The sequence below is a fragment of the Augochlora pura genome, chromosome 6 (assembly GCF_028453695.1).
Source record: "Augochlora pura isolate Apur16 chromosome 6, APUR_v2.2.1, whole genome shotgun sequence".
In the NCBI taxonomy this organism is placed as follows: domain Eukaryota; kingdom Metazoa; phylum Arthropoda; class Insecta; order Hymenoptera; family Halictidae; genus Augochlora; species Augochlora pura.
In genome coordinates this window covers 23,785,152-23,809,684 of record NC_135777.1, presented here as the reverse complement: position 1 = coordinate 23,809,684, position 24,533 = coordinate 23,785,152, and the positions used below count along the sequence as shown (strand labels likewise).

Genomic DNA, 24,533 nt, shown 5'->3' with positions numbered 1-24,533 from the left:
TCGTGTTACATTTCAAATATTGCCGCATTTTTCAATTACAATTCTTCGTACACGATGCCTTGTGTTTTGCTTTACTACAGCGGTTCCGATAAACAGATGGAAAATACTAACTTAAAGAAGACGCAATGCCGTACGTATGTAAAATATCAGAGCCGCGTGTCAATATTTAAAATATTAAAAAATACCAAAGTCAAATTTTGTCTTTGGTAACTCTGGTCCGCATCATACATAGAACTTCATGTCACAGATGGGAATGTTGATTTTCGTATCGTTTTTTGGGTGGCAAAAGTGGGGTGGACTACTGCATACATATGTAATATGTTCAGCGGTGTACCTACATTATTTGTAATCATTTGGTTCTTTAATGTGAAATGTGTTAGAACACAAATATTTTATGAAGTATTGAAACATGCGTTTTATAATAATGTCCGATTACACAAATTCTTGAAGACGTCGTTAAAGGGCTACCGCATGAATAAATGATTAATACTGTGTTTTTTACGATTTTCAATTCTTGCAAACAAAGTAAAGTATCTGTATATTTATTACACGGCATAATATCTTGCGATCTTTCGATATTCACTTTCGAAAATAAATTCCATTGCTGCGTCTAAGATTACAGCTGAGTCATTATTATTCGACCAAATTTTATTCACACACCACTCTTTACTATTTTAGGTTAATATATCTACAGATGGCAGACAAAGCTATTATGAAGGTATAATTGCATCAATTACTATAATATTATATTACGGTATTCGTGGATGAAAAATGTTTTAAATGATAAACTACTTTAAATGTTTAGCAAATTGCTGAACAGAAGCTAAAAGCATTTTCTATTGGCACAATGGGTAAAAGACCATTAAGTAAAAAAGAATTAGAAGAACAACGTAAGAAAGAACAAGAACAAGCTGCAGCTCAAGTATGTAATGTCTTTGATACGGTATTTAAAGTATTAAATGTTGGTGTTATATTTGACTCGTATGTGTAGGCATTTGAAGAATTCGTAGCAACATTTCAAGAAACACCTAGTAAAACAACGAGCAAAGTCTGGGTAAAAGCAGGTACCTATGATGCTGGTAAACGACGTAAGTTTATTGTGTTTACAGTATTTTTGCATAATTAAAAGTAAAAGTTCAAGTATCCTTGACTCATTATATTAATGCCTCTTTAACAGAGGAAGATACAAGAGAAAAAGGGAAGCTATATAAACCTCAGTCAAAACTATCAGAACTTGTTGATAGTCGATCCTCAGCTGAACAAGCACAAGAATATGCAAGATTACTTGGATCTAATGAACGAAAATTGGACAGATTGGGAAAAAAGAAGAAAGAAGGCGAAAAGAAAAAAAGCAATCTTGAATTGTTTAAAGAAGAATTAAAAATGATTCAAGAGGAACGGGAAGAAAGACATAAATATAAAGGGGTGGTGAAAACTGTCATTTCTGCTCAGTCTGAGGATCCAATGATGGCAGCATTAAAATGTGTTGAAGGTAATTGATTGTTTATTCAAGAATGATTTAAAATTTTTATATCCTTTAAATGCTTCTTAACAGTATGGTACTTCCCACGTGATTCATATGTTGCCAAATAACCCACTATAGAAATGGTTTTGATTCATCTTGTCACATGTTTCTCTTTCATTAAAGTTTTAAATATACAATTATTTCAACTTTTATGACTTTATGATTCTTCTACGTTCTCTTTAGCAGATTAATAAATAGATTAATGTTTGGATAAATAATTTTAATGTAACTATTTATTTCTTAAAATTAACAATTTGAACTTGTTAAAACTTCTGATAGGTATATCCTCATATCCTGATCCTCGAAAGGCCAACTTGCATAACCTTATTGATGATCCACGACTCCTAGCCCTGATTTATGAGGGTAAACAGTACCCTTTAATTCCTTCCCGATGTTTCTTCTCTTAATATTACACATATATAACAAACTAAAGAAACTTGTCTGTTACAGATGGATCATTTGATAACGGAGATCCTAACACCACAAACTTGTATTTGGGCAATTTAAATCCAAAGGTATACCTCTTTACCTTATTAATAATTGTTGTATTGGATATAATATTTAGAACGATTATTTAGAAGAAACGCTGAGTAAAATAATTTATATTACTCTTATGTATAATAGATTACAGAGCAGCAGCTAATGGAAATATTTGGGAAGTATGGACCACTGGCTAGTATTAAGATTATGTGGCCGCGTAGTGATGAAGAAAAAGCTAGACAAAGAAACTGTGGATTTGTTGCCTTCATGAGCCGTAAAGATGGAGAACGCGCTTTAAAAAATCTTAATGGTAAGATCATGTTTTGAATCTAAAGTTTTCGTTCTTCTTAGCGTAAAATTCGATGGTTAACGAATAAGTTGCTTATTTGCTTTATTTTCTTTTTATTGTACCGTAGGTCGTGATATAATGCAGTATGAAATGAAGTTAGGTTGGGGTAAGAGTGTACCAATTCCACCTTACCCTATTTATATTCCACCTGCTTTAATGGAGATCACTCAACCACCACCTCCATCTGGTCTTCCATTCAACGCTCAACCTCATCGTCGGGACAGGCATAAGGTATATAAAAATGAAACATATATGTAGGATGAGTCGCGAGAAACGGAACAGAAAAAAAATCTGAAAGTGCAATTTATATCTTTAAAGCCAAAAAAGATATTTAAGTTTTGTTTCTCGCAACTTATCCAATATATCGTGCGGTCGCCAAAAGAAGGCACAGTGTGTTTAAATTCTTTTGGCGAACGTACGGCTCGTAGGTCTTTATTTTAAGCTTCATAGTAATGAAATGAATTTGATTTACAATACATTACAATATTATTTTACAATATCAGTTTTAATTATGTGGTTTCCTTACTTATACTTGTCCAGTCCTGTTTACTTACTTATTTGATCTTTTATTTCATTTTTCATTATAACAACTGCTAATTTATTTGCTGTAAACAAGTATTTTCACATATAAGTAATATTATCGTTTCCAAATGTGATGTCAGGTACCTCGTATTCGCAACCTTCAAACAACAGATCCTCAAGAAAAGGAAAACTTTGAAAAGGTAAAGTTATTTCCTTTTAATAAAATAATGTTTTTATTTCAGTGTAAAAAGCTTTATCATAATAAATGTTTCGTCAATCATTTTATTTTGAAATTAATGTTTTTAATGCTTTTAATTAATATATTTAAAGACCACTGCCTTATCATAGTATTTCACATTTAAAAGAATTAACAATAAAAGTGAATTCGAATAATTTTAATTGTTTATTAATAACTCCAGCGAATATTATGTACTTGTCATTATTCGTGTTTTGATCTCACTGAAAGAAACTCAACTTTTAAAGTAAAATGAAGAATGTTATGAAACTCGTTTCTCAAGGAAATAAATTGGGTACTACAAGAATAAACACTACTTTCATAATTACTTCTGGTTTGATACACGTAATCGTTATTAAATAAAACATAAGAGTAAAAGTAAGAAACAATCACTTTATACGATTGTCTTTCACTAATATTTAAATATTGATCGTAATCTAAACATTTGTAAACAATTTAATTTATATTAAATTGGCGGGTAACGTACACGGGATGGCTTAATTTGAATTGGAACATCTACTCAACTGTTATTGCTATGCTATAATGGGAATGTAATGGAAATTGTCACAGGTTTTGCAGAATGCGGTTGTCAAAGTGGTTATTCCGACAGAAAGGTATATTTTGATTTCAATAATTTGAAACTTTATACTTCAGAATATAGATAATCATCTGTAAAGATAATAAACATTTACCAAATTTATGACCAATTTTTAACAAAATTCTGTACTATAGGAATCTAGTTATGTTAATACATAGAATGGTAGAATTTGTAATTCGTGAAGGTCCAATGTTTGAAGCGATGATTATGAATCGAGAACTAAATAACCCAATGTTTAGGTTCGTATAATTTTATTTAAATGTAATGAAGTACATCAAATAATACTCGTAAAATTTCAAACTATATGATAGCTTTTATGTGTTTTCAGATTTTTATTCGAAAATTATTCTCCTGCACATACTTATTACCGATGGAAATTGTACTCCATACTACAAGGAGATGGACAGAAAGAATGGCGAACAGAAGATTTTAGAATGTTTAAAGGAGGAAGTGTGTGGAGACCACCGCCAATCAATCCATGGACACAAGGAATGCCTGATGAATTAATTGAAATGGAAGAGAGACAAGAGCCTAGAAGAGGTAGTTTGTCGAACAGGTAATTATAAATATGATGTTAAGGAAGAATCGATTACATTATTACATATTATGTTATCCCTTCCATTGTAACAATATTAATACTTGATTGATACAACATTTCATATTTATAGTCAACGTGATCGATTAGAAGATTTATTGCGAAACATATCACCTGAAAGAATAAAAGTTGCAGAAGCAATGGTATTTTGTATAGAACATGCAGAAGCGGCAGAAGAGATCTGCGATTGTATTTCAGAATCACTATCAATATTACAAACTCCTGTAAATAAGAAAATTGCGAGATTGTATCTTATATCAGATATATTACATAACTGTGGCGTTAAAGTAAATAATGCTACTATTTATCGAAAAGCGTAAGTTATATTAATTAAAAATATAGGATCACTTTTACAATATGATTTGATTAATTATGTAGGTATTTTAATACCATTTATATATATGAATGTAGTTCAGAAATTTAATACTATGAAACTTGCTTATAATATAGGTTTGAAACCCGATTATTGGATATATTTAGTGAAGTTCATCAAGCCTATAAACAGTTTGATAGTAGATTAAAAGCAGAAGGATTTAAAGTTCGTGTAATGAGAATGTTTAGAGCATGGGAAGATTGGGCAGTTTATTCACGAGATTTTCTTGTTAAATTACAGAACACTTTTCTAGGTCTTGTTTTGGTAAATTAAATCTTTTTATATGATGATGTTTCTTATCAAAATCGATAAAAAAAGAGAACAAGAATAACTGTATGTTTTTAGATGGATGAACCCGAACCAGAAAATGATGAAGATATTGACGGAGCACCTTTATCCGATGTGGATGGTGATTGTGCAGAAGATTTGGATGGGGTTCCATTAGACGGTGCTGCTCTCCTTAAGGGTGCTATGAAACATGGTCTAACTCCACAGACGACTTCTAATTATGATGATATTGATGGTGTTCCTAGTAAGAATATTTTCGATATATTTATAAGTATTAATTCGTAATGATTTTTGTTATGATTTATATGTTTATAATTATTATTTTACAGTACATTAATATTTTACGTTATTATATTTTCAGTGGATGAAGATATCGACGGTGTTCCTATGGACGAAGAAGACTCTTTAAACATTCGAAATAAGGACGATGATAAGAAACCATCGATTCCTGCCGGTTTCGTACCATCTCGATGGGAAACTGTAGACCCCGATCAGGTAGAGGAACACTATCAAAACTACTATTTTATAATTATACTTCTTTTGGTATTAATGCAATTGATCGATATTAGGTAGAAGCACAAGCTATGACAACCAGCAAATGGGAGGAATTGGGTCAAAATGATGACTCTAATTCTCAGGACACTAGTATGGACTCTAGGTAACATACGAGAAACGATTTGAAAATTTTTGAATTTCGATTTTACGATGAGATTCAATTAATTAAAACGATACAAATTTATAGTGGCAGAGATTATAACGAAGAAAGAAGAACCAGACTGCGAGAAATTGAAGTTAAAATAATGCAATACCAAGACGAATTAGAAAGTGGTAGGAGAACATTGAAATCTGGTATGACAATTCAAGGACAAGTAGAACATTATAGAAAAAAGCTTATAAGAAAGGTGAAAATTATAATTACCATTATTTTCTCAGTTTTTTTTTTTTATATATTTATATTATCTAATAAAGGATGTTTGTTTTAGAGCGAAAGAGAAATGAAAGACGCAAAGAGTGAAGAACGGGATGACGACAGACGAAGAGAAAAGAAACGAAGTACAACTCCAGAATCTCCAAATCATTATAGAGATCGGCGACGATCGTCAAGTCCATCATCTAAAAGTAACAGATACAGGTAAAAATATGTCTTTAATTTATTGATTGAAAAGAAAATGTTTAAAATGTTATTTTTTTTTCTCAAATAATGTGACTTCGTCACATTTAATTTCTAAAAAAAAAAACGTAATGAATCTAATATAAATTTATTGTTAGGTCTCGTAGTAGATCGCCACGAGGGAAACGTAGATCGCGTTCACCGTATAAAAAACGGGTGCCAGTTACACCATCACCACCACGCATTCGACGGACACCCTCGCCTTCCTTTTCATCCAGAGCATCCCGTAGATCTCCTGGTAACGAACGAAACGACAGAAAAAGAAGAGCTAGATCACCATCCTTATCGCCGCCACCTCCTCCACGTGCTTCGAAACACAGAGCTAATAGTCCACCGTCTCCATCTCCGCGTAAACATAGACATAAGCATAAGTATTAAGTTGTATGAGTTACGTTTCTTATATTGTTACATAATAATAAATCCATTGATTCTGTAATACGTACGTAAAGATTCATACAGTTACAGAAGCATCTTACTATTAATAAAACAAAACTTAGTTAATGCAGTAATAACAATGCATTCAATACTGTAAGATATTTTTATCCGATTCTAAGTATTCTAATACTCTTTCTTTCTCCAAATCCTTTTAAACTATTTTATTTTGTATACATAAATTTGTATTTGTGATAATATGATGAATGTGTGAATAAGAAACATAATGACAAGTATTATGAAACTTATGCATCCTTATTCTGTATTCTTAGTATGTAATTATATTAAGAATTATTAAAAAATATGTACAGACATAAGATTGGAAACGTGGTCTTTTTATTCTTATTTATTATTTGATTATAATATATTTAAAGTAGAGAATGAAGATTTAATAGAAATGTATAATTTATTCTACTTCATAGAACTTGAAACGGGAGTGTATTTCAGACTGATATTCGGTTGCGTAATCAATTTTAATATGTTACTAGCTCCTAATTTAAATCGTAACATAATAATTTAATTTTTGCTTACGATTTTTTTTATGTAATGTACATGTATCTTACAGTTTAATATTTTTTAAATTAGGTTGTAAATTTTCGACAGATTTTTGAAACATTTTTCTATAAATTCAAATATGTACTAGACTTTTAATACGTATTTTATTAAAGAGTTGTTAACAAATATATAAATACATTCTATGTAAATATGTCCTTTAATAAAATACTTTAACAATATTTAATTCAAAGGAAAATTTCATAACAAAATAAATAATACCATTATGTTATTTATATATATGTGTGTATGAAGAGGTCATCAGTGGAAATATTTACATACATTTTCACACATGACATTAGATCAAAGCAATGTTATTGTTTTCTTCAGTAAATGGGAACATATATATGTATGTGAAAAGTTGTGATGTACATATACATACTTGTAAAAACATTACACATGTTCCTACCATTAATGGTAGTCAATAATATTAGGACAGAGAAATAATTAGTTATTTTCTTCCTAAAAGGAATAAAAAAAACTTTTACAATATATTCAAATAGATTGTATAAAAGAAATTTTTTCAAAAAAATGTTTACATTTGTCAAAATTATTTTCATAGATATAACTAACCTGATATGCAATATAATTACTGTCTTTCTCAGTAAAATTAGTTTTCAGGTTTGATATATTATGAACCTCTGTGCTATTTTTGTTCTTCATAATATTTTCTATCTTCATATTATTGTTAGCTTTTGTTGTAGTTGTACTTTCTGCTACTACAATTATGGATGCTGTAATGACATATAAAGAAGAATTACATTCAATCAAGCATATGTACATATATGCATGCGTGAATATATATACATTTTTATGACAACAAAAACAAACAGATTTATCGTTTAGTAAAAAATTTTTTAATTAATTGGTTATGCAAAAATATGACAGATCCTCCATGCTCGCTAATGTTTATTAAATTTTTATATAATTCGTATTAGTCATAATTCATACAAATCTATTTTTTTATTTTAGTACGAGTTGATTCCTTCGTTTTCTTTTTGTTTAAAATAACAGAAATTATACAAATATATTATGATACAATTATTTATTATTGTCGTAATAGCAAAAGAAATAACACGAATGTAAAAATTATACAACATTAACGTCAGTTCTTAAACGTAATGCACATATTCTTTAGAGGAAACGTACGTACAGTGTAATGCACTATTTAATTGCGTTTCCTTTTTGTTACGTTTTTACTTGGCGATACTTTCTCTTCTTCCGAATCTTCATCGATGTTTTTTACAATTTGTAACTTTCCGTATTTAGCTTCGAGCTTAGCGATTAATTCAGAGTCATCAAAATTTTCAATTTCACTTTCTTCCTGGTCTTCTTCTTCCTCTTCTGATTCTTTCTTTTGTTTTTTACTTCCTGGTTTGGTTCTTATTTCTTCTTCACGATCTGAATCTTGTTCTTCTTTCCATTCCCAATTCTCACTATCAGCTTCTTCTTCTTCATCATCATCCACTTCCTCTTCTTCATCTATTTCATCTTCTTCGTCCTCCAATTCTTCTAAATCTTCTTCCTCGTCTTCCTCCTCCTCTTGCTCCTCGTTTTCGTCTCTTCCTTTCTCAGTCTCTTTCTTTTCTTGTATATGCACTTCTTGTTGAGAAATTTTCGTATCAGAAATTTTTTCCTTTTCTGCAGGTACTTTTTCTTCTTTCTTTAGTTTCTCAGATGAAACTAGTAATTGAGGTTCAATTTGAACAAACGCAACTTCTAAACATCAAAAAAAGTATACCATTAATTAATAATATTCTATTATCTATTTTAATAATACTGAACAACGAAATCGATAATATGCAAGATAAACCAATTATGCATTGCCCTTATTTTTTATACATTTCCTAGTATATTTACATAAATATTTATCAGTTGTCTCTTAATATTATTTATATATAAATGTTTAAATGCTTTCTAAAAACGATATTAGAATATCGATATTATATTAATAACGTTTTTATACTAACAAATATGATTGTTAGTATACGATGAATTTTTAATTGTTTTGATTGAATGTTATTATTTAACAATCGAAAAACTATATGACATTAGATACAATGTATGCATACAAGAAATTATCAATGAATATGGTTGTGACATAATACTTGAAAACATAACTATCACAAAATTTACCATTGTTCCACCGTTTGACAAGGACAAAGTGTGCAGCAATAACTAGTGCCACACCAACTCCAAACTTCATAGCCACTGCAATCATCAAACATTATTTCTCATTGATGCTTGGAAATCATATAAAACTGTCACAAATATTTGAGTGTTATAAAAACTATGATAATTATGTTCATAATATATATTTATAACATATATTTGCGAAAATATGTAAGAGCATGGAGGATCATGAGAATAGTTTTACATATACGATTATTTTACATATGTAGAACATATGTGCTCATGTTTGACTTACCATTCATTGATTCCTCTTCTTCGATTTCTTCTTCATCTTCTTTTTCTGGCTTTTTATCTATATCACTAATATATTCTTCAGGTTCTATACTTTCTACCTAGCACAAAAATGGTTAAAGGCCACTTTATAATCTAAATAAAGAGAAGTATGGTACAGGCTAAGAAACGAGATACATACTATAATTTAATGCAATTTCGAAAGAACAAATATCTTGTTTAAACAGTATTAGTTTATGAATGAAACAATTTTTATACAGTATGTTCTACAAAACTTGTACAACATTATTAAATACTTTAAAAATGTAGTTTGTTTTGTCAGAAATGAATCTGTTTAGTATGAAGAGTTACACATTCATCTTAGTAATAATACATATGTTGAATTTTTGAAAAAGTATCTTTTCTCTTAAAAGTGTTGTTTATATAGTGACACATAATTATAATAGTCTTACCTCTTCTAAGGGTTCTATATTGTCGTCATTAATATCATTAATACCAGGAATGTCTACAAATCTTTCAAATACATCCTCATCAATGAGGGGATTTATAACTTCTTTAAATGGACGTTCTGATTCCATTAATACATCTTCTGTACTTTCTTCTTTACTATTACCATCAATCTCTTCTAATACATCAGTATCATAAAAATTCTGTGGACTTGTATCTTCATCTTCTTCAATATCATTTCTATGGTTTTCATCTTCATATTCTGTTTGCTCATCTAATTCTGTGCTAATATATTCTGTTAGAATTAAAATTTATAATAATATCTTCAATTCTTACATTTGTTTATATTGCAATGTTTTACATCTCAGTACCTTCTTTATCCAGAGAACCTATATTTTGTTCTTCATCTGATTCATTTTCAGTTGCCTCTTCTTCTTCTTGCTCTTCATAATTATTTGTTTCTTCTTCGCTTTCTTCCAGAACCCCTCTATCATCTTCTTCATTGTCTTCTTCAAGTTGGCTCTCTTCCTCACTTTGTTGGTCTTCTTCCTCTTCTTTGTCATCATCCTGTTCTTCTTCTTGTTCCTCCTCTTGGTCTTCCTCTTGCTCCTCCTCTCCTTCTTGCTCCTCCTCTCCTTCTTGCTCCTCCTCTCCTTCTTGTTCCTCCTCTCCTTCTTCTTGTTCCTCCTCACCCTCTTCTTCCTCTTCCTTAGATACCTCAGCTTCTACAGACTCTGAAGCTTCGCCGTGTTTGTCTTCTGCATCATCTTTTTCAATTTCTGTACTCTCTTCATGCTCTTTCCCATCGTGTGGTTCGTCATCATGCAAGGACAGGGAATCATCCACCCACCCATCAAAAATGAAAGCCCAGCGCGATGACTCTAATGGTGTGTCAACTTATAACATGAAATATCACGTATGAATAATGTTTGTATGCTTAATTGTTATATCCACATTACAAGTGTACTTTCAAATTTACTTACTGTCTGTGGTGCCTCTGTGCTCAAACATAATTACACCAACTAAGCCGACAAGAGCAGCTAATATAACAAAGAATATAATTCGTGCACACCAATGCCCACCAGTGATACTTTCTTTATAAATGTGAATAGAGACATTGTCTTCTAAATTTTCTTTAGGAGTTGCAACAGTAGGTGCAGCTGTAGCACTGTCCTCCTCATCTGAGTAGAATATAATAGATTAAATATTATTATTTTATTTATTATTACATAAACGGCTGTGAAAACATGTTGTTTTTATGTTAAAAATAATACATACATATAAACATATAAAAATAAGTTTCATATATTTTGTATATATTATACACATTTTATGCCTTAAATTAATTATGGTCTGACGAAATTCTACTAAAATTTTAAAGTTTTACTTATTAGTGGTAGAAGAGCGAGTATGTGTATATATATACAAAAATGTCTATATGTATGTATGGCACCTGCACCTGTGTTATGAATGTTTCTTTGCGTAACCTTTACTGTTAAATATTTGCAAGACTCGTTAAATTGATGATCTTAAATGTTTAAAGAAACACAGAATTAGTCATACATTGTACTGTATTTAAGCATAATTATTGTTTTTAAAATATACAACAAACACATGTATAAGAGCAATATGTTTTTGGAATGGATATTATAGGTTGTTCTATTTTTGAAAGCTAAAAGCTAGGCTGATCAAGCTTCTAAGACCCTGTATTTTCTAATTTGAGCAACATTGCCAAATATGTCTTAAAATATCCGAAATGTCACACATAAAATAATATTTCTGCAAAGTTTTTTTAAAAATAAGTTATCAAATATAAGTGTGTGTTACAGTTTTACCGAACAATGTACAATAAATTCTGCGTAATGAATGCTTATCTTATAGTAAAGACCATAATATTAATACGAAACGTGTGCAAAAAAAATACATATATCATAATATAAATAAAAAATATATAACGTTAAATTGAATGTTATTTTTAGTGAAACTATCTACATTAGTAAATTAGTTGCATAATAACGCGAAAATGAAAACATTGAAATGTTTGTATTACCAAAAATTGACTTCGAAACAATTGATATATTAGAATGACATAAAAAAAAGAAGTACAAACCACGGAGATACTGACAATTTTTTCAATTAACGCGTCTGTAACTTTTAATAAAATTGCCGCCAGTTATTTTACAAAATCGTTTTACGTCTATATGAATATTACATATTAATTATGTAATATTCCATGGTTTTACAAGTAATAAAACTCGTAGTCGTATAATAAGAAAGCTGCTTCATTTACGTATAACTTTTGTTAAACTTAAATTGCATACTTAATACTCGTAAATTAATTGAAAAGGTGAAGAACGATCAATATTTATTTCTTTTTAATGGAAGATATGTAATATGTATCACCAAAGCTAAAAATAAAAAAGTAAACATTGCTAAAAATATTGCGAATGCAAGAATCGAAGTTAAAATAATTCTCACACTATTTCAGTAGTCTGTTTTTACCCTTTTTACGTCTCTTCTCTTTCCGTTTTCTTGCTTGCACGTCCCCAGACATCCTCTAGGAGAAAGTGTATGTGTATTTTTCGCGAAATAAACGAACACAAAGAATTTAAATTTTGAAAACGATCGAACACTGTGCCGCGTCTGCGATAATTTGATTTGTAATGATCTTAAGAAGTGTTGACATAATGTGAAAATCCCTAGCGACTTAAATTGAACATTTTCGCCCCCCCCGTATCCAGTGTTTCCCAAAGTTTTTGTTACTTTTGCAAAATTAAAAAGATTTATGTATAATTGTTCGGCGTACAACTTCGTATAACATTAGAAGTATGTTTCACCTGAAAAAAAGATAAATGTAAAGAGTTAAATCAAATTTTGCAACGAAAATATGCTTTAACATTGTTAACTACAGCAAAATATACGTATAGTTCACGAATTACTAGATAGAAATGCATATAGTAAATAACAACAGCTTCATTATTAGATGGTTCAGATATCATTATTATTATTATTGATGTAGATATTAATTAAAATAGAAGACAATATCACACATTTGTTTATTAGAAAGGAAAATATCTTCTCATTGATACGCTTCATAATAAACATTTTATTAACATTCCGAGTTACAAAATATAAACTTAATTCAATGTACTAAGAAATATTTACTTTAATAAGCATATGTACAACTTTAAAATACATAGTACGTTTAATACAAGACAGCGCATTTTTTAATTTCAATAAATAATTTACAAAATACAGTTACTTATGAAATTTATAACTCTTTATAATATACTTCGAAACGCAGTCGTATTCAAGATTTTTGCCAAAGGAAAACAAAAACTAACTAAATGAACACAATAAAGAAGAGTACAAAAGTATGGATAAAATAATTAATTATTAGTAAAATTTCAACATATATGTATAATACCATTTGTAATCTAAAATAATGTATACAACTATGGTGAATTATGTAAGAAAAAATTACTGAATTATATATACAATAAAATGTATTCGATAGAATTTTCAAAATTATTACACGGTTCAAGTATTATAATCAATAACGTTTTAATACAATCAAAGAGATTTCCTTTTTGCAAAAACTATTTACTATACAGGTCTGGAAAAAGTTCTATATAAATTTTCAGAATTGGTTGATACCAGTAGTATACATCTGAATTAATCTTATAATCAGATTTGACTATAGAAAGAGTTGCAAAATAGAAGTCTTTATTTTTTATATGTGCAAAAATTGTTTATGCGAGAAATTCTTGTGCCCTTACATCATGTCATGATATCATTACAAATTTTATATAAATGTCAACTTACAATATTCTGATATCTTGACTATTCGAATGCATTACAATCCTATTAAAAAAATCAGAATATTAATTCTGCTCTTGAATAATCAAGCACTTCTCATATTTTATACTTTACTACAATTGACTTAATATCTATCCTTATTGAATAAAATTTGTAATTATAATAAAAAAACCATCGTGTCAATATGCATCTAACTCTAAAATTACGTTTTAGGTTTAACGTTATATACAATTGCTTGATATTTAAATAATTTAGTAAGCCTACAAATTTGTCAAATAATCTACAGCTTCCTTAATCTTGGTTCTCATCTTGTATCTAAAAATTTAATGAAAAATTTGATCGTAATCCAATTGTCAATGAGATATATAAATTGCATATACTGTACACATAAAATATATAAATTATGTATTTATAATACATTATGAACTACATACATTTATGCACTAATTTTGGAGGGATATTTTAGTATGGCTTGCTATAAATAGAAGTACAACATTACTTTTTAATATACCTAATTATTAGTTGTTTATTATAATTATTGAAAATTACGGAAATATTACTCTTTTATTAAAAATAAATATTATAAAATTTATTTAAAAGATTAACATTACTTATTACTATTTTCAAAATTCTGGAAGCATAAATACTTTCGCTACATGTAGATTATTTTCATTGTCTACGAATGTTAAGAAATAATTTATCTAAATTTAAACTTTATTTTCTTGGATTCCGTTAAAAAAAATCGCCTCTGTTCAAGAGGCAAAAAGATCATTGATGCAAAAAATAATGTTAAAATTTGATTTTACAAAAAATATTTGATTACATAATGAGCAAATACTATTGAGTTTATGTCCTTTAAGAGAAAGGTTGTCATTGTTCATATCTACAATACCTATTGAGTATAATGTTAAATGTAGTTTATGAAAGACGAAGTTTTTACTAAATGCCAATTTCATGTTTTGCATGCCTATGAAAGTAAGTTATATAAAGTTATCACAATTATGTATATTAATGAATATTGATTGCAATAAATGAGTTATCAATTCTTTACACGTAACAAACAGAATAGAGTTTGAATAATATAATTATGTAGCGGTAGCAGACTTATTTGTATTAATAAGATCAAGATTTTATGATACAACATTCTCGATAGATCGTTAATTTTTATGTTACTGTAGATGTTTTATTTTTCAACTTTGTTAAATGTTTAAAATGTTAAAAACGGTTTAATAGATAACATAATAAGAAGTTGTATATATGTATTTTTATGTACAAATTTGTCACATGAAAGTCAGAGAAGAAGTCGGTATATATTCGTGTTAAGCACAATTTTAGGCACTTGTTCGATTCGAAATGAAAATATTTTCATAAAGATAAATGCAGTAAAAGATCATATTTCGTCTCAAATCATGTAATGCTTGAAAACATATGAAAGGAGCAAGACACAGTGAGAACGCAGAACGATTCCTATCCAATAAAATTTAACATATACTACTTAATCACTGGAGAATTAAAAAGTGATTATATTTATATACGTTTAAAGTTTTTATACAGATTTGTCCTGCCAAAATCGTATTCAGATATAAAAACAAATTTTAAAATCATGATCATAACATAACAATTTTTACAATGCTACTATATGTACATTCAAATTCGAATTTTATTTGCATTAGCGGTATAGCACAGTTGTGGTGTTTGATTTGACAATGTAAAAATTATCACGTCCAATGTTACATTTTTTCTAACACGTTCAAGTACTATCATTAATATACATTGCTTTTTGATTGTTATTTACAAGAACCTAACAGTAAGTTGCCTATGAATAGTACTATTTACTAATAGCATATCATCAAGTACAAAATGCTATAATTTTATGAAATTATGAAGCAATAATTCAATTAATGTGTTATACATTACGAAATCTATGCAACATTGTGCACAATTTAATTTCCTCATTAATGAGATTACCGTTTTAGATTATTAATAATTTAGTTTACTACTACGTTTATGCACATGTATTTCGAACATTTCAAAATAAGATATAAATAAATAAATAAAAGATACCTTCATTGACAAAACATTATATTATACGTATCATAGTAATGCGAATCAAGAAGTATGTTTTACTTCCCGAAATATTGCTCACATGTTTACCAACAACTTGTGTTTAATAACATAGAATTTATGCAATCCAAAACTAATTAGTTTCATAAAGACATGTGCATATAAATACAACATACATGACTCCTTATAAAAGGAGAGTCAACACTGTACTAAACAAAAACAATTAAACAGTACATTTAATCTTATTACCATAAAAAAATTTGTGGGTATTTCAAATGTAAAAGACTGTTTCCATATAAATGGTAGTTTTATAGGATAAAACGTGGTAATGAATTTATACCTTTAATATATCTGTTTGTTAATCATTAACATTTGAATATCGAAATTTAATCAACATTTTGATTTAATAATAAAAATTAATTGATACGTTAATGCGTTATTTCTGATTATTGTTTGTACAATCTTAAGAATAATTTCCTTACACGATTAATATTAATCACAAGCACTGTTAATAAAATAATAATTATTATTATGCAACATTTAGCAAACATGCAATGTAACAATTATGCAATATTAAAATTATTATTATGCGACATTATGTTATTGCTTGTGACAATATGTTATATACAGTCTTGGAATGTATAACGGAACTGAAGCAATAGTACTACAGTTTTGCATAAAAGACCTAATGTCATTGCGGTTTAGGATAAATTCATTGCCGTATTTTTCCTGTTAAATCTAGCACCTTTCATGCAGAACAGTTATTTACATTATCCATAATTAGAAAAACATGATGCACATATACCCGTTCATCGAGTATACTACTCGTAATTGTAAAAAATATACTTTCATATAATTTAAATAAATTTAAGTATACATTCTTGTTAAAATACAAGTAATGTAAATATATGAGAAATTTTCTTGAAAGAATTTGTAGGAACGTATTATTCTTATTTTCAGATTTTAAGTTAAACATGAATTGGCGTGTTTGTTAAAAAAAAAATGATAAGATGTGTTGTTTCACGTTATCTTTCAATTTTGTCACTGTATATTCGATCAATATCTCAATATGATCGTAATTATTGGTCTTTTTGTATAACATACCAGAGACATTAATTTCATCATGTGGTCAATACCGTGGAATTGTCCAATCTCCTACTGTTTTCTAAGCTTGCAGTTTTCTCAAACTTATCTATTCTTAACGTATTATGTAAACTATGATCGAATTTCTTGAGATTGTTTTGGATACTTTTTATGGTGTCAGTATTATTCTCATACCGCCGTAATAAATTGTTTTCGTTTTCATACCTACGATGTATCGAATCGGTATCTAAACATTTTCTAAATGTTTCATCGTATCGTCGATCCTCTATTCGCCTCGAAAATCCGCTTTCGTAACAATGATCTGTTTCTATGTAATGTTGATTTAAATTATCCATTTCGTAAGTATACTTCGTTAACTGACTTTCGAACCCAGCTCTGGCAGCTAAATGGAGGTAATTATCATCACCAATTGGAGCTTGTCTAAAATAATAATAATAATTTTATAATTTACAGTTTCTTTACGTACAGTGATGCGTGCAGAAAATCAAATAGTATATAACTATATTATATTAAAAATCTATCGCACAAGTATAGGATAATGGTCGTATAAATTTCACATATTTTAGACTCACTTGCTTCCATATTTGGTATCACGGGCTAATCTTCTAAAATAGGCTCTATGTTCATGCTGTAGAGCATACGCTGCTTCTCTTAATGCAGTTAAGGTTTTAAAACAAGAGGGTACATCTTCTATAGGAGATCCACCGCCTGGTATAACACACATATCACTAGCGCCGTAAACGGCTTGGCATTCACATGCGCTCATTAATGTTTCAAGCCTCGGCATGTTTGTAAATATGAGTGAATGTATTCGTTGCAAATCTCGATCTGGATCTAGAACCATACGTAATCCAGCTTCCGTACCCGGTGATACCTCGCTACATCCTGGAGCAACTTCAGCCACTGCTTTGCAGCTGTAATAAACATTGATTAATGATCAAAACGTATTTTACATACGTTTTATTATCATATATGTGTATGTGCATATATTGACTACAAAGTGCATACATTTATTGAATTAACACGTTCAGTCTATTGCACATAAGTGATATAAAATAACATACCAAAGCCAATGACCGTTAATGTATGCACTAGGATGGTACTTTTCTAAACGATTATTGTTCGTACGACAAATTTTCGTCAAAATGTCGATCCATTCTTTTTCTTCTACACAGTTGCCAGCTTGAACGTACAACGCTCTTTGCGACTGAATAATTTGAAACATATTTTTCATTTTAAAAGAATTTTCTTGAAGCCTTTCAACAGCTAAAATTTCTTCAAGTGGTATTTTACATAGAGGTTCTTTACCTAAAAAATAGTTGACTATGTATCATATTGATTAACAACTTGTACCTAACGATACGTTGCTTTTAGAATACTTATATGTACCTTTCGTTTTAGAATAAGTCAAGTCTTGAGTGGTAAGTCTAAAATATCTTTGTTTAAAATTTTTACGTCCGAATCGCTTTCTACCCTGGGCTCTCTTAATCATCACTCTGTAATTAAATAAATTTTTAAATTCATATATCCATGATGATTACGTACTATAATGTAGCAATCATTAAATATCACTACAAACCTCTTATCACAATCAGCAGTATGCATGAAGAGAAAATATATTCTATTAGGAATATTTTCTATTAATAATACTTATATACATGTGTCAGTAATGTTAAAAGCTTTAATATTAAAAATTCATTTCACTGAAAGTAGTATCTAACACACAGGATGCACAATTTAGAAACCTAAATGTATTATGGTAAATGTTGCAAAATACTTAAAAATATTGTTAATTTTATAGAAATAGTAAGCACAGAAATTAATGTAAGGGAGCACGAAAGCTTTGAATTAATTCAATCAAATGTACATACCCCTCTTTCAGCACAACTGGTTGTTCTTGTTGAGTGCTTGGCCGTTGCTTTGTATTTCCACTGTTACTACTAGTTGATATCAGCTCCAGAAATTGTTTAACAGCTTGTATATGTTTCTCCGTATAAAATTCTCTACAAAAGTAATCTATGAATAATACATGAAATCTGTTTATTCATAAACTAAATTCTGAAATAATTTTATTTCTGTATACCTATACACACATTCCATGTATTCTTCTTTACAAACACTACCTGCTCCACCCCTACAACTTACTAAGTTTCCTAAACTTTGAATTGTTTTCGAAATCAATGTCAAAGTTCTGTTGGTCTGAGAATCCTGAAACGTAAATAACAACGTTATTATTATTTAAAAGAAAAAAAAAACGTGTTATTGTCTGTTTAATAATAGAAGTAATCTTACAATTTGCTCGGTTGTAATATCAAATAATCTTGGACCCAATATCGCAGGAGCAAAAAACCGTAGAAAAATAAAGCCACTAATCACTGAATATCTTACTTCCTTATTCTTTGGGAAATGTGTTGTTGCAAGTTCTCTTAAGCACCAAAACATTTCGCACATTAAAGGTGGACATCGCACACCCGATGTCGTAATAGCAGTAAAAACTCTTTCAACATATTCCTGTTAATCGATACGATAGTCAGACAAATTAACATAAATATAATTATTGCAAAGAACATGTTAATCTCATTCCAAGTACCTTTAAATTGGCTAAATTTGTTTGAATCGTGTTCGCGTCCTTCACTCTTGTTGGGTCTATTTCACATGGTTTTTTTTCTAAGAAGACTTGTTCCATAGCTGGTCTCAGTGTACTGTGCAGGTAATGAAGACCAGCTAATCGCATACCTTCATCCATCATTTTACTTACTAATGTGTTACCACGGAATATCGTTGTTGGATCGCTACAAAAATAAAAGCGTAACTTTACAGTATAGATACTTAAAATTAAATTCCTTCGAAAACTAGATTTTATATATTCTTATGGATGAATATATGTGGCGTGTGTACTTACGTTAATTTTGAAATTTCATGACTAGCTAAAGCTTGCATTACAGAAACCAATTGTCCATGATGTACTAACACTCTAACCAATGGTTGTGCAGCCTCCATTTTGCTTGCTACAATTTCTCCCAAAATATAGACTGCAGATGATGTTATTGGTTGAATATTAACACTTTGTAATAATAAGTTTCTAAGTCTGTCGTACATTGTTGATGGAAAGACATGATCGGCTGTATAATGTATTTTTAATCTTAGAGATCCTAAACATGGTAATGCACCAGGTGGTGTAGAGCTTGAAACTTTGCTTGGGCGATGTTTTGCTGCTCTAGGTTGTAAAAAGTACCTATTACCAATGAAAATCAGAAAATCAGAAAATCAGAAAAATTTTTCAAAGTAATAATAAATGTAATAAGTACCACGCAGTTGTTGTACTAGTTGGTTGCTTTTGTAGGCCTCTCAATGTAACTCTGACTTCACCAAGAAAAGCTGGTTGTTCTCCCATACCAGGAGATGCATGCCATAAACCTACAACTACTTCACCTACTTCTCCACTTTCAATAGGGTAATGGGAAACATCCTTCTCTTTGGATTCTGGTATTTCTGGCTATGGATAAAATTCGAACAACAATTATGCCTGTAGTTCATTAAGAATTAGTGCATGACAAAAATGTGTACAAAATATACGTAATGTAAATAACATGTGATAAAAACTCCATGTGTAATTATATTATTTACAAATACAACTAACATAAATAATTATCAGAATTTACCTCAAAGACAAATGTTTCATTAAAGTATGGGGTCACTGTCTTCTTCTTAGTTTTTGTGCGTTTTATTATTTGTTTAGCATTACTATAGATGACCATAACAGTTGCATATGGATCACAGCCTCCATTTTTAACAGTTAATTCACTACATTCTATCACTCTGCGAACACAATAAGAATAAAAATATTGAATTTCAGATGATTGTATTCTGCACATTTGTAGTTAAAGAAAAACAGCTAAAACAATTCAAATAAAACAAATATTATAGGATAATCAAAGATAATTGTTAATGACTTAAATTCAATTTAATTTAAATTATCTGTTCACTTGATAGCATATAATTGAAAACATGACAAATTTATGCATCTATAAAGTATCACAAAAATATTTTTAACTTTTAATGCTTTCTCTGTTATACCTCACAGTAAGTTTAGATTGAGCATGTCCACTTTGAGGTTGGAGAGCGAGTTCCAGATGTGCCTTGCCTTGAACTTCAGAATCGGCATCAACTAGCCTTAAAGGAAACCAATGTTCCTTATTGTGATATGTTGCTAAGTCCTCCCTTTTTATTGCAACTTTGCCCAGAATTTTGTCTTGCTTTATGTGTCTATCTCGGTCATAAACGTAAATGCCAAGGTAACGAAATTTCCTAGGTACTTCGAATTGGAATTCTTCTCCGAAGAAGGGGCTGCATTAAATATACTTTCATAAATATTTTTTGCCAAGTAATTCATCAAAGCATTATATCGTACAATAAAATTCCAAGTTGATCTTACTTGAGGGTTCTCTCCATTGTTGTTGTTCTAAATATCTCTTCTTGATCAAGGGACAGTGCACAATACACATCTCTTGCACCTGGAGATCCATGACTTCTACTTTGTAGATTTTTTACTTCACCTGAATATAAACATAAATTCTTCATTGTTTTTGAAAATTATAGTATACGCACTTCCTGTACTCTAACACGAATTTCTGAACTGAAATCATTGATTTGCCAGTGCGATAAAACCTTAGAATATCATAGAAAATAGATCCACATTTCAATGTTAATACACAACTGAGGTCTTTCTATATGTAACAATTAAAAGTAATACAGTGTACCTAAAATGGTATTATCAAAATTATTTTCTTTCCAACCATAGTACTCTATATAGAATAAAATAAAATGAAAAATATAATTGGCAACAAGCAAATGGTTGTTACCATAATAATTCATTAAACAAACAGTACAGTTATTACAAATAATTTTCTATAAACCATATAGCAATTTATTTCTTAGCAATTCTATGTTTTCAGCGTACTTTTCATCTTTAACGTAACGTTATTAAAACCATGTTACAAGTACAGTACAATGGAATACATTAGATGAAAATCTGAAGTAAATAGGAAAGCCATAATCGCTGTTTGTAGTAAAAGCACTGAACACTCTTTACGTTTTCTTGTTAATAACATAAGATTATTGCGTCGACCAGTACAGTTACCATTATTAAATGGTAACGATCAAAAATCACATATTCCGTGTAAGGACAATAATGCGTGGGAGTCGAAAATGTACGCGTACGTGTATATGATCGTTAAAATTTCGACAAAATACCATTGTATTGTAACTGTACAACAGATTCGTCGGCCGCGCATGGGAGAACGTAAAATGAATCGTGAATTGATGCAAGAAAAGGGCCAACGATGCTTTTCGTTTAGGTAGTAAAGTTGAATAATCGTAGGAGACAAATTAGGTGACATCCCGAACGAACAGTAGCACGCGAACATGAATATATCAGGGTTTTTGAAACAACAGAATTCTTGCGGTTCAAGCACAGTATACACCCCGATCAACTTTCACATTGTTGTTAAACGATATTTCTGACGAGTTTGCGTACCGATTTTAATCCTTAATCTTTCTTCAACGCGAACTAGGCGCGTCTCCTCGGCCATGTTAACTCCATGACACTACTGAGTAACTACATGAACAGAATGCAGGCGGTTCGTTCATTCTGTGAATGGATTCTAGTCAGGGCCGTACTTTCGTTACGCGAGCACCTGTTCTATATTTATTTATGAATCAAAACCTATCGGTGAAATTTTTAATTTCTAATGAGAGATTATTTTTAATCGGCGTGCGTCAATTTGAACTCACGATCGAATAATTAAGTGACGAGGTATCCATCTTAGCCGTACAATTATTAATTTATATAACTTAAAAATTCAATAATAATTCGGCAGCATAGATATGTACATATTAAGAGAATTTCAGGTATTTATATAATATCCGTAATTTCTAATTACTGTAATAGCAAGATTACAATAAATGTAATCAATCATCGCTAATTATGCGCGTATCGTTAAATGTGTTACAATTAAAATGTCGTAGGAGAATGTATAACATAGATATTTTTACACGGTTAACAAATTATACGAACGATTAATTGAATCGTAACGATTTAATAACGTTATCGTGATGCAATCGTTTATTACCCTCGAGTCACTTCCAAGATTTCCAACGATATCGCTTGTAGACAAATTTACGACACGCTATCGGTTCTAAATTACCGGCAACGAATCTAATTACATTTAGGAATATCGTGATGACGTTATATAATTGTTTGCTGTCAATTGCACGAGAAACGTGCATAGAAAAACCCGATGACCCAAGGTGTAGACGGTTAATGAGTCAACAGCGGCTCTTCACGGAAATTTCAATCGCGATGAGACTAATTTATGAATCGATGAACGAGAAAAAATAGTTCGGCTAGCTTGCAGGAGGATATTCTTGAGGATAGAAGAGATTTTTCGAAAATTACGTGTCCACGCATTCTCGCGTGTGTAAACGCGTGCGATGGTCTCCGCGGTCGCTTGATCGGCGTTTTATGGACGTCATAAGAGTAGGAAAGGAACGGACGGGGCTCTACCCAGAAGGAAGACCGTTCCATTGAATTGTACGAATGCTAGTGGCATTGCGACGTTCAAGTACGGGATTGCCATGTGCCCAGTATTCGGTACGTAAAGGCATTCTCCCGATGAGGTCGATATTTACACACATACAGGATAAAACCATCATTCGCGCGTTCCCTCTTCTTCTCGTCGCCAGCACTCTTTCGGCCGGTGCCTATATTCCGTTCTTATCTCAATGTGTTAAGTTTGCTGCTTGTGGTGGAATGGGAGCAAACCTCTGCGTTGGAACATGTTAGTTAACGACACTCGTGTAAGTGGTGAGCCACTTCCTCATGGCGCAATGGCCCGCTTCCTCTCCTCTGCGCTTCTCTTTGCTCCTCACTCTTTGTAGAGCTCTACAGACCACATCGCCTTCCCCCTCCTCCGCCTCGCCCCTTCCTCCTCTCGTCTACTCTCGTTCCTTTTTGCTGTCCCTTTCTTTCCCCTTCTTCCTTTTGACTTTCCACGCCGCTGCCGCCTGTAAAATATTAACAATAAAGGACAATGGAAAAACTGGAAAACCATTTCTCAATGCATACGTTACCGCACGAATGTCGTGCACATTTTTCAAACCAACGGACCAACGACAATCGAGTCAAAAAATTTCCTCTTTTTTTTTCACTTTCCAATCGAGCGACCGCACGCTTTCTGTTCATATATTTTTGTTTTTCCTCTGGTCGCCGGAATTAGTTTCGGAAATTGATGAACCTCGTCGACGTCGAAGTTGGCGTGTAAGTAGATTAGTAATGCAAATTCGTTCGTAGCAACAATGGTTTACTAGACCGTGGGAATATTTATGCAAATGCCCCGTTCTTGTCAATTACTTTATAAAAATGATTCGAAGAGAAATATATGTATGTATATAATAATATATACGTGTAGGATGCATGTTTCAATGATCGACTCACGCGTTATTACGATTACGTGGTAATACAATTCATAATTTTTATTGCATAATAATTAACCGG

At 30.5% G+C, this 24,533-nt stretch overlaps 3 protein-coding genes across 8 annotated transcripts; 1 reads left to right on the top strand and 2 right to left on the bottom strand.

The window, feature by feature from the left end:
* The first annotated feature begins 35 nt into the window (after nucleotides 1–35).
* Nucleotides 36–6,804, top strand: LOC144471211 (U2 snRNP-associated SURP motif-containing protein). 3 transcript variants are annotated; one of them, XM_078183050.1, is made up of 20 exons: nucleotides 36–130; nucleotides 679–718; nucleotides 806–922; nucleotides 992–1,088; nucleotides 1,178–1,492; nucleotides 1,976–2,040; nucleotides 2,150–2,315; nucleotides 2,422–2,585; nucleotides 3,017–3,076; nucleotides 3,682–3,725; nucleotides 3,844–3,948; nucleotides 4,038–4,265; nucleotides 4,378–4,620; nucleotides 4,755–4,941; nucleotides 5,023–5,209; nucleotides 5,327–5,460; nucleotides 5,535–5,623; nucleotides 5,708–5,867; nucleotides 5,949–6,097; nucleotides 6,235–6,804. In XM_078183050.1, the coding sequence occupies exons 1-20, from the start codon at nucleotides 126–128 to the stop codon at nucleotides 6,512–6,514; spliced, it is 2,835 nt and encodes a 944-aa protein (XP_078039176.1). In that variant the 5' UTR covers nucleotides 36–125; the 3' UTR covers nucleotides 6,515–6,804. The 3 variants fall into 3 exon arrangements, with proteins under 3 accessions (XP_078039176.1, XP_078039178.1, XP_078039177.1); XM_078183051.1 differs by lacking the exon at nucleotides 36–130 and adding an exon at nucleotides 271–525; XM_078183052.1 differs by lacking the exon at nucleotides 3,017–3,076.
* A 964-nt stretch (nucleotides 6,805–7,768) lies between these two features.
* LOC144471222 (uncharacterized) lies at nucleotides 7,769–12,657 on the bottom strand. 4 transcript variants are annotated; one of them, XM_078183075.1, is made up of 8 exons: nucleotides 12,494–12,657; nucleotides 10,975–11,172; nucleotides 10,363–10,887; nucleotides 9,997–10,286; nucleotides 9,549–9,645; nucleotides 9,257–9,331; nucleotides 8,274–8,839; nucleotides 7,769–7,854 (listed from the first exon to the last, which is right to left on the bottom strand). In XM_078183075.1, the coding sequence occupies exons 1-7, from the start codon at nucleotides 12,543–12,545 to the stop codon at nucleotides 8,289–8,291; spliced, it is 1,788 nt and encodes a 595-aa protein (XP_078039201.1). In that variant the 5' UTR covers nucleotides 12,546–12,657; the 3' UTR covers nucleotides 7,769–7,854; nucleotides 8,274–8,288. The 4 variants fall into 4 exon arrangements, with proteins under 4 accessions (XP_078039201.1, XP_078039200.1, XP_078039202.1 ...); XM_078183074.1 differs by lacking the exon at nucleotides 7,769–7,854 and having other exon boundaries at nucleotides 8,012–8,839; XM_078183076.1 differs by lacking the exon at nucleotides 7,769–7,854 and having other exon boundaries at nucleotides 8,012–8,839; nucleotides 9,997–10,271.
* Nucleotides 12,658–13,077: 420 nt separating this feature from the next.
* On the bottom strand, nucleotides 13,078–22,598 carry Rasgap1 (Ras GTPase activating protein 1). Its single transcript, XM_078183049.1, is given in 16 exon segments — nucleotides 13,078–16,997; nucleotides 16,999–17,398; nucleotides 17,551–17,892; nucleotides 18,043–18,286; nucleotides 18,368–18,474; nucleotides 18,558–18,599; nucleotides 18,850–18,981; nucleotides 19,062–19,186; nucleotides 19,271–19,489; nucleotides 19,569–19,770; nucleotides 19,881–20,213; nucleotides 20,287–20,474; nucleotides 20,641–20,797; nucleotides 21,056–21,325; nucleotides 21,414–21,534; nucleotides 22,515–22,598. Coding segments are annotated over 16 exon segments (3,069 nt in total). The 5' UTR covers nucleotides 22,570–22,598; the 3' UTR covers nucleotides 13,078–16,865.
* Nucleotides 22,599–24,533: the final 1,935 nt, after the last annotated feature.

Excerpts from the sequence above, each read along its gene's own strand:
- LOC144471211 (XM_078183050.1), top strand. Across the intron at positions 5,624-5,707 it reads GACACTAGTATGGACTCTAG|TGGCAGAGATTATAACGAAG; the intron begins GTAACATACGAG and ends ACAAATTTATAG. Across the intron at positions 5,868-5,948 it reads GAAAAAAGCTTATAAGAAAG|AGCGAAAGAGAAATGAAAGA; the intron begins GTGAAAATTATA and ends TGTTTGTTTTAG.
- LOC144471222 (XM_078183075.1), bottom strand. The coding sequence starts at position 12,545 with ATGTCTGGGGACGTGCAAGCAAGAAAACGGAAAGAGAAGAGACGTAAA. Across the intron at positions 9,332-9,548 it reads AGAAGAGGAATCAATGAATG|TGGCTATGAAGTTTGGAGTT; the intron begins GTAAGTCAAACA and ends TGATGATTGCAG. Across the intron at positions 8,840-9,256 it reads TGTCAAACGGTGGAACAATG|AAGTTGCGTTTGTTCAAATT; the intron begins GTAAATTTTGTG and ends TTTGATGTTTAG.